Source organism: Nelumbo lutea, chromosome 7 (assembly GCF_056320005.1).
Source record: "Nelumbo lutea isolate HS-2025 chromosome 7, American lotus-T2T, whole genome shotgun sequence".
Lineage (NCBI taxonomy): Eukaryota > Viridiplantae > Streptophyta > Magnoliopsida > Proteales > Nelumbonaceae > Nelumbo > Nelumbo lutea.
In genome coordinates this window covers 14,329,702-14,343,989 of record NC_142690.1, presented here as the reverse complement: position 1 = coordinate 14,343,989, position 14,288 = coordinate 14,329,702, and the positions used below count along the sequence as shown (strand labels likewise).

Here is a 14,288-nt window from a genome sequence, read left to right as displayed (position 1 = left end):
TTGTGAATATCTCTCTTCATCATTTCAGGACTACCTAGACCAACATGGCATTATCCATCAGACTTCATGTACCTACACCCCACAACAAAACGGGGTAACTGATTGAAAGAATCGTCACCTCTTGGAAACAACTCGGTCCCTCATGCATCACATGAATGTTCCCAAATCCTTTTGGAGTGATGTAGGGCTTACTTCCTGCTTCTTGGTTAACCAGATGCCCACGTCTATCCTTGATGGTCATTCCCCATTCACCACATTGTTTCCTACCTTGTCTCTGTTTCCTCTCTCTCCTTGAGTTTTTGGATGTGTTTGTTTTGTTCATAATCTGCGGCCAGGAATGGACAAGTTAGATGCACGGTCTATTAAGTGCATCTTCCTTGGCTATTCCCGGAATCAGAAAGGGTATAAGTGTTATCACCCTAGCTCTCGACGTTCCTTTGTATGTGCTGAAGTTACTTTCTTTGAGTCTACTCCATTCTTCTTGGGGTCCGGTGATGTTTCTTTCTCCTCTTTTTTTTATCAATAACACTTTCATTAATCATCAGTATAAAATTTACAGGAGGAAGATAAACACACTTATCTTCCAAGAGTCACTAAGAGCCTCATAAAAGAAAGAAAAAAGAAGAAAAATAGAAATGAATACACTAAAGTTACATCTTGGCCCAAAACAGTGAATTAGCCGATCTTTTAACCCAACATGTCTTAACTTCCATCTCCCGCACCAGCCACATGAATTTCCTCCTCTCATTGTTATACTTCCATAACCCATTTTGATCTTTAGACAGCCATCCTATCACCACCTCTGAATCCCCTTCAATTATGAGATTCTTGATGTTCAACTCCTTAGCTTTTCGGACTCCTTCCATAATTGCAAGGATCTCAGCTCTAAGGGACTCGCACCCACTCCAATTGGGCCTAAGAACATGGCAGAGATGACCCCATTTTTGTCCCTAAAAACACCTCCAATCCCCGATTGCCTCGGATTTCCCCTACTGCATCCATCAATGTTTAATTTGAAGAATCCTCTAGGTGGGGGAGTCCAAACCACTTTCATTACTGACTTGGTCTGTGTGCAATTTGCAATTTCACCCCACTTCCTCAACATGTCATCCATAGTGTAATCTGTGAATAGTTTCAAATATTTCAGCCACTGTACCGCCCTAACATGTATGATAGCCTTCAGATCTGCTGCTCCTCTTTGGATTTCTGAGAATATCCTGGAGTTTCTTTCCTCCCACAATGTCCAACATACTGCAGCCCTTAGTCCTCTCCACATTATCCTTCCCCTTTTTATCCGCCACTTGAAAAAGGTGGGGGAGAAAAGGCCCTGCAAGTCTGATGGGGGATTCCAACTGCGTCCAAATAAGGAGGAAGCCCAATCCCAAATTGACCTCGCAAAGTGGCAAGACACCAGTAGGTAAAAACCAGTCTCCCCATCCGCTTTACATAGAACACACCACTGAGGTGACAAACAAGTATTGGGTCTCTTCTTTTGGAGTAGATCAACAGTGTTAATTCTTTCCAGATAGGCTTCCCAACAAAAACTACCAACCCTACGAGGTATTGCTCTGCACCAAACTTCACCAACAGGGAAATGGGGGAAGGTAGGACTGGTGGACTGACTTAAGACTTTGAAGAACGAGGCACAAGAGAAGATGCCATTGGGGGTAGGTGTCCAAATTCTAGAGTCCTCCCTAGTGGGGTCTAAGACAACATTATCAAGAAGTGCAATAAGGCTCAAAATATTGTCAAGGTCTGAGTCCCTCAAATCCCTTCTTAAACCCAAGTTCCACCCAATCCCAAAAGTGGAAGAGGACGGGGTGATGAAAGACGAGATCGGCTCATTTTTCAAGTCAGATAGAGCATACAAAGAAAGAAATTGATCCTTTAAAGGGGCGTTGTTCCTTTTGTTCTCCTCATCACCTCCTCCCCTTCCTCTTCCAGTTGTGGACTATGTTCCTTCTGTTCCTACAGTGACCAAGTCTTTGCCTCCGGTGCCACCACCTGTTGAACAACCATAGATCCATCACGTGTATACACATCACCCACATGTACCGGCACCTCCTCTAGCTTCATCATCGTCGACAGATCCAACAATTGTTACCACACCAGCCCGAACCCCAGTATCTGATCTTGATCTTCCTATTGCCTTGCGGAAAGGTAAGCGTAGTTGTACCCTTCATCCTATTTCTAATTATGTTTCACTGGCTCACCTTTCCACTTCCCATCGCCAGTTTATCTCTTTGTTATCTTCTGTTGTTATACCTGAGGATGTCCAGGAAGCCCTTGCCTCTCTAGGATGGTGTTGTGCGATGGAAGAAGAACTCTCAGCTCTAGCTCATAATCATACATGGGAACTCACCACTCTTCCTCCTGGTAAGCAAGCTGTTGGTTGTAAGTGGGTTTATACGGTTAAGTACTTACCTGATGGTAGTGTAGAGCGGTTGAAAGCTAGATTGGTTGCCAAAGGGTATTCCCAAACCTATGGTATTGATTACACAGAGACTTTCTCCCTGGTTGCTAAGATTGGTTAAGTCTGTGTTGTGATTTCTCTCGCTGGGATGTATGATTGGCCCCTCTATCAACTTGGTATCAAGAATGCCTTCTTGCATGGTGATCTGCTCGAGGAGATCAATACGGAGCAACCATCGGGGTTTGTTGCTCAGGGGGAGGATGGTAAGGTGTGCCGGCTACTGAAGGCCATTTATGGGCTTAAACAGTCTCCCCGAGCATGGTTTGGCAGATTTAGTGAGGTAGTAAGGAGGTTTGGTATGAAGCAGTACCAAGTTGACCATTCCGTCTTCAGTCATGACTCTCAGGTAGGGAAGATCCTATTAGTGGTGTATGTAAATGATATTGTCATTACCGGGAATGATAAAATGGGCATTGACAGGTTGAAGATCTTTCTGCAGGATCATTTTCAGACAAAGGACCTTGGTAAATTGAAGTATTTCTTGGGGATAGAAGTAGGAAGGTCCAAGCATGGTATTAACTTGTGTCAGAGGAAATGTGCTCTTGATTTGCTTGAAGAAACAGGTTTGTTAGGTGCTAAACCAGTTGAAACTCCTATGGAAACAAACACTAAGTTGAGCAGTGATATGGGTGCAGTGTTGGAAGACCCTGGCAGATACCAACGGCTGGCAGGTCAACTGAACTACCTAACCATCACTCGGCCAAACATTTCATTCGCAGTTAGTGTGGTAAGTCAGTTCATGCAGAAACCTCTGGTTCTACATTAGGATGTGGTTATAAGGATTGTAAGTATTTAAAAGAGGCTCCTGGTCACAGTTTGATATACAGAAGTGGTGGAAAACTTGAAATAGAAGGATATACTTATGTTGATTGGGCCAGTTATGTATCTGATAAGAGATCTACCACAGGCTATTGCACTTTTCTTGGGGGTAATCTGGTCACATGGAAAAGCAAGAAGCAGTGCAAAGGTAGAATATAGAACTATGGCATATACTACTTGTGAATTAGTGTGGCCAAGGAACCTTCTACAGGAGATGGGATACACTGTTGATACTCCAATGAAGCTTTACTGTGACAATCAGGTTGCAGTTCACATTTCCTCTAATCCGGTGTTTCATGAGAGGACCAAACACATAAAGGTTGACTATCACTTTGTTATGGAGAAGGTGCTAAGTAGAGTGATAGACACTACATGCCAACACAGGGAACCAATGGGCAGATTTGTTTACTAAACGGTTGAGTCGGGGGAGAATGAACTACATATGTAACAAGCTGGGATTATATGATATATACTCTCCAGCTTGAGGGGCAGTGTTAGTGTCGAGTATGTAGGGGTAGTTTTGTCTTTGTGCTTGTGTTTAGGTGTTGATGTGTAAGTTTATGTTAGATTTTATGTCCCTAACTTAAGTAGGGGCATATGTGACTTTTCCACATTATTTTAGTAATATAAAATACATCTGGCCGAATGAGAGAGTGAGTTTTTTTCTCTCATTCGAACCAGAATCTTTTCTCCTTGTTTCTCTTCTGCTCTTCTCCTTTCTCTCTTTCTCTCCTTCTCTCTTCTCTCTCTCTTCCTTAACTGTTATCAGTCTAACAGGCAGACCGAACACTAACAACTTGCTTACATAATAAAACACCAACAGGGTATAAGTTTTCAAAAACTAAGTATCTAAGAGTGCTATTTCAATGATCACGATTCCACATAATTATGAGGATCAAGGAACCTTTGGGGAAAGTGGGGATTAATAACAACAAGTACCAACTAAGGATGTACACAAACTCTGTTTGGTTTCAAGTAAAATTAAGCAAAACAAATTATTTCCAAAAAACACTATTTTCTGGTATTTACTTCCATGCAAAGTGACGGGCAAATGAATGTTTTCCAATAGTAGTTCTAGGACAATGGCATTCCGTCTATTGTTGTGTAATCATCACCTAAGCTTGATCCCAACTACATGGGGTCAGCTACATGAATCCTGTTTTTTCATTCCATTCTGTTTATTACCATACCATTGTTAAATTATTAGAACTTAAATCATTTCTTACTACAACCCATGTCCTCTTTCGTCTGCCCCTAGCCATTCTAGCCCCTTCAACTTGCAACATATTGCTTCTTCTTACAGATGCTGTAGATGGTCTTCAATACACATGATGAAACCATTTTAGTCTACTTTTCTCTCATTTTATCACCTATTGGAGCTACTCCTAGGTCCCCTCGAAAGACTTCATTTCTTACCCTACCCTTTCTAGTTTCTCCACTTATCCATCTCAGCATATGCATCTATGCCACACTCATCTTTAGACATCTTTCTTGACTGCCCAACACTCTGCTCCATATAGCATTTCTAGTGTTACAACTTACAACTGTTTTATAGAATTTCCTTTTAACCTGAGTGGTATTCTCCAATCACATAAGACTCCAGATGCACCCCACTACTTTGCCCATCCTGCTCTAATTCTATGGATGACATCTTCCTCAATTCTCTCTCGGTCTCCAATCCCAAATTTAGCCTAATTCGCACTCCCATCACCATCATCATTATTGTTGTTGTTGTTTTTGTAGTTATTACTATTACTATTATTTCTGTTGTTGTTATTATTGCTGTTGTTGTTGTTTTTGTTGTTATTACTATTACTATTATTTCTGCTGTTGCTATTATTGCTGTTGTTGTTGTTGTTATGAAATTTACATGTCATATATTCTGTTTTAGTCCTACTTATTTCAAAACCTCTTGTTTCTTAAGTATTTATCCATAAATTTTGTAGTTAACCCAGAAGCCAAAAGGTGCATAATAAAAAGTCAAAAGAAGAGAGAAATTCTGGGCAGAAAGTCAAGTGCTTATAACTATCCATATACAGGATTTCATTGAATTTTGGATATATTAAAGGACATATGGTGTTGAACATCAAATTTTGGCTTCACTAGACTAATGGAACTGTAGAAAGCCTTCATGAAGCAGATAACAGTTGCTGGTCCAAGTACACAGTTGATCAACAGTCAAAATAATCATTTCACCAAGTGAACCCCACTAGTGGGGTCTTCTATCCCTTTTGTATAAACAGTTTGAATTTCAATAATTTTGGTTTAATAGTTTTGGAGATAAAGAACTTTCTATTTTGATGCCCTGGTTTTATTTTTGAGTTTAGCTTGATATTCTTAAAACAGGAGTTGTTAGCATTTCTAATTATGATGTTCTGGTCAGTTTTACAACAGGAAAGAATTAACTACAGATTTAGTAACTTTCTAATAGACCTGAAAAAGAATCATAAGAATATATAAATATGTCTTTATATTTATATATAAATATAAATATAAATATATATTTATATATATAAATATATTTATTGGCCTGGACGGTCGAACCATTCAGCCCGGAAACTGTCCAGGCAACCGGTTCCATATACCCTTGACCCGTTCCTGGGCCAAAATTTGTTGATTTGGTCAAAGAACCGCTAACCCAGGCGGTCGAACCGTCGACCCGTTTGACCGAGATAGTGGTTCACCATTTAATAACAAAAATGAGGTTGAAGGATGGAGAGGAACTCTCATACCAGAATTCAAAGATCGAGATCCCAGAGAGAGAGAGAGGCCAGAAAAATGATTGGAGCGGAGGGATCTCAGATCTCAGATATGAGAGATCTGAGACAAGAGAGAGAATGGACGCCAACTTGCTGCTGCGTTTTTATTGTCGCTGCCATCTCCGTCGCCGTCACTGTCACCACCACCGGTGAACGCCAGATCCTCCTGCTCATCCTCCTCTCCTTCCTTTCCCTTCTTTTCCTTTCTTTCATTCCTTTATTCTTTCTTTCCTTTCTTTCTTTCTTCTTTCTCAGCCGATAACCACCTCTGTCTAAGCCTCTCTTCTCATAAAAGAAAGACAACCACAAATATTTGCCCTGATCTAATCAGACCGTCTGAACCGTTTGACCCAGATGGTCGAACTGCTGACCCATGAACCAGTGGCCATAGCGGTTCCATTTCCAGGTCGCATTTTAAAACCTTCCATAAAACCTATAAACCTAAAAAAAAAATCCTTTATCAAACTGTAGAAGCCATCTTTATCAGGTCCATATGTCCATACAAGAGCTACATCATCTGGATGCCATGATGGCATCAGCATCCAAGTTCAATTGATCTTTAAACCCTCTGGCAGGTACACCACTGCTCTAACACCAACTTGCTAGTGAAACAGGTTAAATGAAGGAAGAAGAGATTTGGGAGTGAGTAGAACATAAAAGGGAATGTTGGAACAGGTCACCCAATGCCTATTCCTAACTTTTATTTCTTAAGCAACAAGAGTAAATTAAATTACAATGCCACGATTCTATATATCACCAAGCTACCATATCATCTTGTCCCAGGGACCCCCATAACAACATGGAAAACACAGCTATAATGTTGATTCCAAAATATATAAAATGGACTTCTAAACTGAATGGCAGTATATCCAAGAGAAGCACATAAATAATATTCTCATTAAAACTAAAAATAAGCATATTGGATCATTTCAAGGAAACATTCAGATATGACAAAGTGTTTAAGCAAACCTGTGCAAAACGTTGCTTGAAATAGTCAAAAAGCATGTGTGGCTTTTGAGAGAGTGCAGCTAGTGGTATATCATCCCCCATGCAAAAGGTAGGTTCCTTCCCCTGTGCAGCCATGGTTTCAATAACCATCTGGACGTCCTCACTTGAATAGCCAAATGCCCTGACCCCACAAATGTAGATGGTAAATTATTCTGAAATGGTTCATTATATCACAAGAACATATTTTTGGGGATATTGACCTATTAGCATAACAATAATGGCATCATTAAATAACCACAGTTTAAAATGCCCATAAATGTCCTAATATTTCATTGATTTATTTCCATGGGTACCGACATGAAATTTTGCTAGAACCGACATACTCCCTCCATAAACACTATCAGCACTATGTTGACTACAAGAAATAGTACTGTAACATAAATTGCTGACAGTATTGTAGATATGTGGAGTAGCAATGTTATTGCCCACTAAACGGACATTATTACCACTTTGAGCCAACTCGATATTCTTTTCAAGCATGAGGTTAACTATTAGTTTTTTGTTTTGTGTAATAGATATTTGGTTAATCTATTAGAATCATTTGCATTTTCTCTGAGTTAAAATTTTCCTTGAACTCGTTCAATCATGTAGTTTTGACTCTTATGGTTTACAGGGCAACTTCATAACGTATCATTTATGCCTAGAATCACTCTGGGGCATGGGAATCACTCACCATAGCTAGCATAAGCTGAAGAAAATTCAATAAACTTCATTGCTCTTTGTGTAAAACGTCCATCCATACATATTTATAGACTCAAAACTCATAATAATCCTAGGAGTCAAACTGTTAAACTCATAACAGTCTTAGGAGTCAAACTATTAGACTCAATAATCCTAGGACTCAAACTAAGCTGTCATATCCATTCATTTCAAAGAATACTCAATAACAAGCATGAAGCACCCTAAGAGGAGGCCTAAGAGGAGGCACGAGGTGTTACCTCCCCTTAAAGGTGGTTCCAAACCCAACTCTTTTCAGATTACAGTTACAAAATAGCCAAAAAACCCTACTCTAATCCTACTTATGCAATGATTCTGAAATTTTATACATAAACAAACTATAACTAGACAAAATAGACCCTATCATTGGACCCCCCCACAGAAAATTGAAAAATGACAAAAATACCCCCAATTGTCCAAGAATATATAAATACATAAAATTCCAATTTTGACTCTTCAGCTCCTGCATCAGGAGGCAACTTTTAGCAGCATCTCTATTGAGCTCCTTAGATGGGATTTTTCTGGACACTTCCAAGAGGGATAATAAAATTTTTATTTTATCTTTGAAAAAAATATCGCGATGCTGATATCTTGGGTATCTTTTCTTGTGCTTCATTCTTTTAAAGCCCTCAGCTCCCCCATTTCTACTTTGCAGACCTTCCATTAAAAGATTGTTGGTGTAGACCCATGCCACCAAAAATTAGGGCCTTCTGTTGGGAGGCATTTCACTCAAAAACCAACACCTTTGACCATCTAAAAAAGAAAAGACCGTGTAGAGAACACTGATGTGGGCCCCACTGCAGTGGTCCCCACTGTGTTCGTAGGACAGCAGTGTAGTTATTTGTTTCAGTTATAGTAGTGTCAGTTTGAGTCAGTTGTTATTTATTTCAGCTTTTATTTACTTTATTTATTATGTAAGTACCAAGGGCAGATGTGTCCTTTCCATTATGTACTAAACATAACCTATAAGAATCTGTCCCTCCTTTCAACAACTTGTGTTCTCTTGTTTCTCTTCTATTCTCTCTCCTTTCTCCCTCTTTTTCTTCTGTTTTGCAAACCTAAAACCTATTAGGATTCAAGACTAATTACAGTCTTGATCTTCTACTGACCTAACTGGTGCCTTTCGCCACACATTTTCTCTCTATGCAATACAAGTGGATAAGCCTCTTACCATGTACTAATCTTCTGTTCTTTTGTGGCTAGCATTTTGGGAATGCATTCTCTCTGTTTCGTTGTATGTGGAATCCCCCTGCAAACTTGGAAGGCTCTCAAATCCTCTTTCCTCACATTTCCAAGGAAAAAAGACTGTTATGGAGATTCATTCAAGCAACAATTGCTTGGACTGTTTAAAGGGAATGGAATAATAGGGTGTTTAATGACAAAAAAGAGAACTAATGAGGAGCTCATCAGGAGCACTAGGTGAAGACAACTAAGCTTTTTGAGCCTTTTTCCATGGATAATATTCTTAGAGGCTGGTCATGGATAACAATAACAATTTCTTCCACCTCAAGAAGTGGTTCAGTCCAATGGCTATGCCTGGGAGATCAAATCAAGCTTAGTTTTCATGGATGCAGCCAAGGCAATCCTAGGCCTTCAAGCATGGGTGTCATGGGGGTGTTTAGATATGAGCACAGAGCTATTTAGGCCATGTTTTCCAGACCAACTGACCAAGGGAATTCCATTTGAGTGGAATTGCAAGCATTTTTGTAGATACTTAGAGCTGGGAATGTGTCAAATTTCACTAATGTGATCATGGAACGTGACTAAAAACAGTAGTGGGTTGGCTGAATGGAAGAAGCAACCTGACATGGCAGCATAGTTATGTTATAAAGGAACTAAGAAGTTTGGAAAGAGGCTTGACCTGTGTTCATGCAGAAAAAAACCCTTTACCCCTTTCCTTTAGACAAACAGCTATTGTTTCGAATCTTAGATATCGTATTCATATGGCAATACTGAAATTTTCATTCTTGGCCAGTTATTTTCAGTTTTTACACATCTCTAATGGTCCCACTCTATTTTGGTATTTATTTCAGTAATTTCACCAAGCTGTCCCTTCAGCTTGATCTCCACCCTTGAAAGAGTTACTTTTGTTCTAGACCTTCAACTTCTCTCTCAAAGTCTTGAATTTCGTGGACAAAGCAAAACAACATGGAGAAAAGACCAGATTCTCACCCATCTTTGGTTCAAAGATCTCTAAAGCATGGGCTTGAATTGGGTTAGGTTGGATATAAAATATAAAGACATTCCTGAAAATAAAATATGCAGCATCTTCAGCTTAACCATGCCATAGCACATTGAAAACCATAATACACATTTAAAAACAGTTAATTTCTTATCAATGAATAATAAAAGAACTCGATTGATGAAATGAGGGTTACAGAATAGAAGGATCCACAAATGAGAAACTTAAAAACTGCTATTAAAATCATATCCCTTACTGTTGGTGTCTTAAGATGATTTCTTTGTCCATAACAGATGCTGAAAGGAAGTTCACAGGCTTCAAAGTTCGCATATTTTCACTTAGCCACTTGCCATATGGATTTGATAAGGCCACCCGCTTTTTAACATCTGTGTTTTCATAGACCTGCAATATGAGAAGTTCTGGTTTTTTATAGGTATATATGAGAAGTTCCAGTTGTTAATATAAAACTCAAGGAACTTTGAGGACATACTTATACATACCCATGCTTATTATGGACAACACAAGCAGGAAATCTAGATAAAAACTAAAGGCACAGAGTACAAGCCAAATGACCCAGTAGTGGTTGAGTTGGTCATGAGGCATGTGTCACTTGGTGAAGATGCAGGATCAAAGCAACACTACTAAAGGGTCATTTCCCTATGGGCATGCCCATCTTGAGAAGTTATAAAATAATTTAATTATGAAAATACTTGTTCAAGATATGAATATTTTGCAACTACAGATTGGGTACTTTCTCTTGGGCTTTCCTTTTTAAATCCCTTTGCCACACTTCCTCAACAGTTTTTCCCCTTTAAGGAGATTTGGTGTAGGCCTATTCCCCTAAGATTTTGGCATTCTGCTGGGAAGTGTACTTTGGGAAAGTAAACACCTTGGGTAATCTACAAAAGAAGAGACCTTATCTGTGTATCTCACCTAACTGGTGTACTCTTTGTAGGTCTCATGGTGAGGACTGTTATCATGTACTATAATCTCTTGTCCATAGTTTTCAAGGCATCTAGGCAATTCTGGGCGATACTGTGGCACCTAGTCGCCTAGGCGATAAAAATTTTATAATATAAAAACTAATTTTTGGATAGTTCCCTAGTTTTATATACCATTCTGCATGTGTATTAATTGATAAATAGCAATTCCCTTTAGTAAGAACATTAAATTTCCAGTAAAAAAGTGGCAAATCATCACATCTAAAATGATAAAAATCTTTTATATTAATTTCATTATTTTCAAAAATAATACTACTATAATAAGTATTTAACAGAGAAATTTCATTACAATTAGCAGCTAAAGAAGGTTATTAAGTTTATATGATAAATATTCAACATGGAGTGTAAAAATAGAAAAAACAATGATGGAGTTTCTGTTTTATCTAATTAGAGAGAGAGAAGAAAAAAAAGAACCTCCTTATAATTCTATTCTTTCTTTCATCTCTCTTTTTTCTTTCTTTCTTTCTTTTTCTCTCCTCAAAACCCTTTGATCTTTTACATTTCAATAGTAAAACATTAAAACGAATCATAATTGATATTTATAGCATATAATAAAATCTTTTTAACATATACATTAATAAGATACAACAATATATTTGATATTATAAAAGGTGTCCATCTTGTTATATTTGTCACCTAGGCGAGTGCCTAGTGATCCTAGTCGCTAACTGTCAAGGTATTTGAGCGAGCCACCTTGACAGCTATGTCTTGTGCAGTCACTATAGAGTTGTGGGGTTGGCTCTTCTTGATCTTTGGGTGCAGGTGGAATTAAGGATGGCAATTTTTACCCTACCTAGTGGGTACCCACCCCTACCCTCCCCAATGGAGCGGATTTTTTTCTTGAAGGATGGGTTTTGGGATTCTACAACCCATACGGGTATGGGTAGGGTACAGTATTAGGTTAAACCCAACCCTCCCCGACCCGCATATTGTTGGAAAGCATATAAACTTTATGTACTAGGTGTTGAATTTAATAATATTTTGAATTTTATGTGAGGGATAATTGATAGTTTATGTGTTTTCTACATGTCTTAATCAAATAAACTTTGTTGTATATTTGTGTTATTTTACTTATTTATTGCTTATATATGACAAGAAATAATAGGAAATTGGATACAGGTTCAAAACCCAACCCACCCCTACCCTTGAATGTAGGGAGGGTAGGGTCAAGGAGGGTTTTGCATTTTCATGTACGGAGAGGGTTTGGATTCCCAAAATCCAACCCACTACAGGTTTTGGGGTGGCTACAGGTTGGGAGGTTTAAGAAGGCGGGTAGGGTCTAGAATTTACAAAACCCTCCCCGCACCCGCCCCGTTGCCATCTCTAGGTGGAATAGGCAAGTAGAAATAAATATGCTTTTTTATCCATCTACCTTTGCTTGGCACCATTGAAGAGAAAGAATAATGTGGAGGTGTGCAAGAGCAGCCTTGCTATGGACAATGGGGGAAGAAAGGAATGCCAGGATTTTCCAAGAGAATTTTCCAAGAGAAGAGAAGTCAACAGGAACTGAAGGAGTGCATCTTGTATAGGGCTATCTTGTGGTTGAAATCTGTGCATTTATTTCATCAGTTTTCGTTTGATGATCTTTGGAGGATTTGGGCAGCAGTGGCAAGTTGCTCCTCTCTGAAAAAAGAGGGTGTGTATGAGTTGCCCCCCCCCTCTTGAAAGCTTTTTGAAACTAAATTTTGATGGCAGCAGTCAAGGAATGAAAGTGGAAATGTGGTTCTCATATACTTGGGCCCCTTAGGCGTGGGAGACTCCACTAGGGCAGAATTACTAGCTGCCCTTCAATGGGTGCAGCTTGGAGTACAGCTAAAAGTGGAACAGCTAATAATAGGAGACTCAAAGGTGGTCGTGAGGTGGCTACAAAAGCCAGAGTCTGTGATATGGTGTTTTAAGAATGAAATTAAGAAATTCATGTGGCTAACAATAAGTTTGTATGTCAGAATACATTGGGTGGGGAGATCAACAAATGTCATGGCTAACAGTTTAGCCAAGCAGGGAACAAACAGGGAACACTTGTATTGGGCACAGTTGTAATCTGTTGTTGGTTTTGATTGTGTGGAGAGGTTGCAGCTTGTGCCTCTCCTGAGACACTTGTACCTGATTTTATCCATATTCTAATAAAATTACTTCATCTTATTAAAGAAAAGTATTTTAAATTGTTCCCATCAAGTCAATAGTTTAAGCATCTAACATGATAAATGCCTTAAGAGGGGTGATAAATCCGAGGGTGAACTCAACTTTTATTGTGTTGGTCCCAAAGAGAATTGGAGTAAATCATCCGATAGATTATAGACCTATCAGTTTGGCTCATAGCTTGTACAAAATCATTGCTAAAGTCTTGTCTAGAAGTGCTTCTGGATTATCTCACAGAATCAAGGGGCATTTGTGGGAAATGGACAAATGGTGGACCAAATTTTAATTACTAATGAATGAGTGGAGGATCTAAGGAGAATGAGGAAGAAGGATTGTGTGTAAGTTGGATCTGGAGAAAGAATAAGACATGGTAGATAGGTCTTTCTTAGTGCAAATGATGAATGCTTTGGCTTTGGGGTAAAATGGTGCAAATGGATCCTAGGATGTATTGAAACACATCATTACTAAATCCTGGTGAATCGTACTGTAGTGGATCACTTTTCGGCCACTAGGGGACTTAGACAAGGGGAAATTAATAAAGAGGGCAGATTCAAGGAACTTAGTGAGGGGGTGGAGGGTTGGAAGAGACAAAGCACCTGTTACACACCTACAGTTTGCTGATGACAAAATTTTATTCTCTGAAGGGGAGGATGTGAGGTGGGTCAGAAATTTGAAGTTGGTAGTGCAATTATTAAAAAAAATGTCAAACTTGAAGGTTAATTTTAATAAGAGTTGTGTGGTAGAGATTAACATGGAATGAGTTGTGAGGGACAGGGCTGAAATTTTGGGATGTGTGGTGTCACAGTGAACTATGATGTACTTGGGGATGCCTTTAGGGGATAATTTGAGGAATAACAATTCTTGGAGCCCAGTAATCGATAGGTTCACAAAAAGGTTAGCCTCTTGGAAGAAGAATTATTTATCTCTAGGTGGTAGAATCACTTTGATCAAGTCTGCATTGGCTAGCTTCCTGGTGTATTACCTATCTGTATTTGGATCTCACAAAAAATAAGTAGAGTATTGGAAATTTGATGAGAGATTTTTTTATGGGAACCAAGGGAGGAGAGGAAAGATCATAGAGTGAACTGAGAGTTAGTCTCTAAGAGTAGGGGCTGAGGGTGGCTTGGGATTAGGTAATATCTGGAAGAAAAGTGAAGCCTTGTTAGGGAAATGGTTGTGGAGGTTTGGAG

The 14,288-nt window shown here is 39.1% G+C and overlaps 1 protein-coding gene across 2 annotated transcripts in view; it reads right to left on the bottom strand.

Moving 5' to 3' along the window:
• LOC148845231 (ferredoxin-dependent glutamate synthase, chloroplastic-like) overlaps positions 1 to 14,288 on the bottom strand; it is a 108,845-nt gene that overhangs the window by 54,101 nt on the left and 40,456 nt on the right. For both annotated transcript variants that reach the window (XM_088953615.1, XM_088953614.1), the window contains 2 exons: positions 10,215 to 10,360; positions 7,021 to 7,180 (listed from right to left, as the gene is read on the bottom strand). In XM_088953615.1, the coding sequence (XP_088809741.1) occupies positions 7,021 to 7,180; positions 10,215 to 10,360 (306 nt within the window). The remainder of the gene's footprint in view (positions 1 to 7,020; positions 7,181 to 10,214; positions 10,361 to 14,288) is intronic.